This window comes from Sorghum bicolor, chromosome 3, assembly GCF_000003195.3.
Source record: "Sorghum bicolor cultivar BTx623 chromosome 3, Sorghum_bicolor_NCBIv3, whole genome shotgun sequence".
In the NCBI taxonomy this organism is placed as follows: Eukaryota; Viridiplantae; Streptophyta; class Magnoliopsida; order Poales; family Poaceae; genus Sorghum; species Sorghum bicolor.
The window spans coordinates 39,209,559-39,212,834 of record NC_012872.2 but is presented as its reverse complement, the minus strand read 5'-3'; the positions used below and the strand labels follow the sequence as shown (position 1 = coordinate 39,212,834).

Sequence of the window (3,276 nt, the reverse complement as noted above, 5' to 3'; positions counted from 1 at the left end):
CCGTCCACCCGCCCGGACTCTGCTGGGATCGAGGCGGGCGCCTCTGGACGGAGCCATGCTGGGGTCGGGGGACCGAAAACTGGCAGACCCTCCTCCTGGTTTCCAGGCTCTTGCGGCGCTGGTGGCACTGGTTGTGGCGGACTATGAGGGGGAGGCTCGAGCAGTTCCTCCAATTGCTGGCCCCTCAGCTGCTGCTGCTCCTGGAGCTCCTGCAGCTCCCGTTGACGATCCTGCTCCAGCAGCTCCTTGAGCTGGGGACCAGCTGGCGGATGCCCTTCCTCTCCTTCTTTCTGCTGCAGCTGCTGCCCCTCCTACGGCTGCCGCCGCGTCTCCTGCTCGCGCTCCTCCTCCTCCTTCTTCCTCTGCTCCTCGACGGAGCGAAGCCCGGCAGGCCAGGGCATCCGCTTTGCGGTGAGAGAGATCTGGGCCTCCTCGTCCATAGGACGAGCGTCCTTCAAGAGCCCGTCGCCACCAGAACCATCACTTATAGTGATAGGATTCCCTCGACCCCGGATCGGAGAGGCTCGGGGGCTCCCTCCTGCCCTTGGTGGGGAGGTGCCTCAACCTGTTTTGGCGACGATGGGGCAGATTCACCCACCAAGGTACGGGGCGGGGCGTTCTCAGCACCGGTCAGCGATCGAGGGTCGGAGGAGCCTGTAAAACACACAAAAGCAAAGGTCAGTCGTCACGATGATCGACGTAAGTACAACACAAGTCCCATAACGACGGGAATAAGCCGCTAACGTGAACCATTGGAGGCTGCTCCTACTTTAAGCCTTTTGGCCAACGAGGGCTGGGCCTGCTCGAGCGTCCGCTTCAACCTGAACGGGCATGAAAGAAGCCGTTACACGAAGAAAACACGAAGACATAGGAAGATGAGAATCATAGTGTCGAAATCCTTACCCCACAGGGAGGACGGCCCGCCTGCCGGTACCTCGACCGGCAGGCCTCGAACCGCCTCGCGTTAAGGCTCCAGGCCCCTCACGAGCGGGCGCAGGCCTCAGCTCGGCGTCTCCCGCCTGACGAGCGCCAAGGCTAGAGCTCCTGCGGCTTGTTTCCCCCTTGCCGGAGGCCGCGGCACGGCCACGGGTCAACGGCCCCGTCGCCTGGGGCTTGGCCCGGTCGCCCGCCTTTGGCGCAGGGGGAGGTTGGGGGCGCGGGACGGACTGACTTTGAGCCGGCGCAGGAGGGATGTCAGCACGGGAGCGACGAGGGGACAACTCCCTCTGCTGCCTCTCAAAAGACCCGCCTGGTCCCTCTTTTGGTGCTCCCGTCCGCGGGGCATCGGCGTCGGCACGAGGCGGACCCTCGAGGATCCGGTCGAGACGGGACGCCATTCCCTCCGAATCGTCGCTATCGTCGCCATCATCGCCCTCATCCTCATCATGGGACTCTTCCTCAGGTTCCCCCCTCTGCCTGGATTTCGCTCGGCACACCTCCAGCGCTTGGTGATCGAGGTTATTTTTCTTCTCCTTTTTCTTCTATAAGTTCAATACGGACTTCTGCTTCTCCGCGGACTCTCGCCGCTTGTCACGATCGACCTCATCCTCCTTCACTGGAGGTCTCGAGGATCGAACGTTGATCAATCCCTGTGCGGACAAGGACAAGTCTTAAGAAAGATTGAAGAAAATCGAGAATCGGGCTCGTAGAGACTTACCAAGTCAATTGACCCCACGTCGGGCCTCATAGGGAAGCCGTTGACATGCTCCGCCTTGAAGTCACCAGCGACAGCCGCCCTGACCCGGGTCGCGACCTCATCGTTCGTCGGAGCCTCGTTGGACATCCGGCACGCCTCGAGGACCCAGGACGAAACGCCGAGACCTATCTCATCCATCCTCAGCGGCCGAGACATCAACGGGAGAACCCTCCGATGATGAACGTCCGAGAGGACAAGAGCTGCGGTCAGGCCTTCCATGCGTAATTTCTTCAAAGTGTCGAGGAGGGGGTCGAGTCGCGACTGGTGGACTTGGACGACGCCGTACGTCCAGTTCTCCGGGCGTTCCGAGATCAAGCGCCGGTGTAGGCAGGGAGGAGGCCATCATCGTTCCGCAAGTAGAACCACTGGGAGACCCATCCGGCGTGGTTCGATGACAATCCCACTTGGATGTACTTGCGCGGCCTATCCGTTTTGCCGGTCTTCAACACCAGATTGAGGCACCCGGCAAGCACGGGTTTCCTCACACCAGTGGTTCCAGTGGGAGCGTTGAAAAGCTCACCCCGGTACAGGTGGAGCCATAAATCCCAGTGGGGCATCATCCCCAAATAGCCCTCACACACCGCGGCAAAGACCGCCGCGATGGTGATGGCATTTGGGGAGAAGTGCTGGAGCTCCACCCCATAGTGATGGCAGAGCGCCCGCATGAAGCGACTCGGAGGAGCGCCCAGGCCATGGTGGTGGAATTTGGTGAAGGAGACCACATAGCCCGTGGGCAGCCTGGGCTCCCGATGATCCGCCGCCGGCGCGATCCACTCCGGCCAAGAAGACGACGTGCGGGGGCGTAGGAGCCCCTCCCTCTCAAGCTCCAACAGCCGGCGCTCCGTCATCGACGATGGGCGCCAGTCGTCGGCGGCGACAAGCCTCACAACCATCTTCAAGTGGGAGAAAGGCGACCTCACTGGTGCTCGAGGGTGCGTGCGCATGAGGAGGCAAGGGAGCTAAGGCGAGAATGGAGGCAGAAGGCGGAAGGGAGAACGACAACAAGGCCACGAGATATTTATAGACGGCAACCCACCAACGGACAGATACGATAAACACGGTAACTCCCCCCATAAATGCGCCACCTAAGGTCTTTTCCCTCCTCACAGATGGAACGCTATGAATTATGCGCCGATATAGTGTCGCAACGGCTCCCGCCTGAAAAGATGCGCCCAACGGGCAAAAAGGTGAACTGCCGCTGTTCTTTTCCTTCCCCTATAAGCCAAGGTACGCACGCATGAAAGTCTCGAGAGGTCGCAGGCTGACCCGCCGGAAGGGTTCGACAGCCGATCTCGAGCACCAGAGTCAGGGATGCTCGGCGAGCGGTCGAAAATCGAGGCCCACCTTGAGAACTCGCTAGGGATGTCCAAGGCAGGGTTGAGACGGTCGAGAGGAATCCCCTCGGAGGGAGGCATCGAGCCACTAGACTCTATCGAACGAGACCAGCATCCCCGAAAACGTCGACCCCGCTCTTTGAGAACGCCCCCGGGCTGCAGCTGACCCCCTCGAAAGGGGCACAGGTTCTCACTTGGATCACCTGCTAGGAGCTCAATCTGGGGGAGATGGCACTCGCTCTATCG

General features: G+C 61.0%; 1 protein-coding gene across 1 annotated transcript; it reads right to left on the bottom strand.

Annotated features, from left to right (window-relative positions):
• On the bottom strand, positions 312-1,834 carry LOC110433692 (translation initiation factor IF-2-like). Its single transcript, XM_021456205.1, has 6 exons — positions 1,658-1,834; positions 1,501-1,589; positions 904-1,416; positions 745-821; positions 566-654; positions 312-452 (listed from the first exon to the last, which is right to left on the bottom strand). The coding sequence occupies exons 1-6, from the start codon at positions 1,832-1,834 to the stop codon at positions 312-314; spliced, it is 1,086 nt and encodes a 361-aa protein (XP_021311880.1).

Bases quoted from the DNA above. Each gene is read 5' to 3' on its own strand.
- LOC110433692 (XM_021456205.1), bottom strand. From the start codon at position 1,834: ATGGATGAGATAGGTCTCGGCGTTTCGTCCTGGGTCCTCGAGGCGTGC. The intron at 1,417-1,500 runs GTCCGTATTGAA...AGCGAAATCCAG, and splicing joins GAGTCCGCGGAGAAGCAGAA to GCAGAGGGGGGAACCTGAGG. The intron at 453-565 runs GTTGAGGCACCT...GGGCTCTTGAAG, and splicing joins CCCCATCGTCGCCAAAACAG to GACGCTCGTCCTATGGACGA.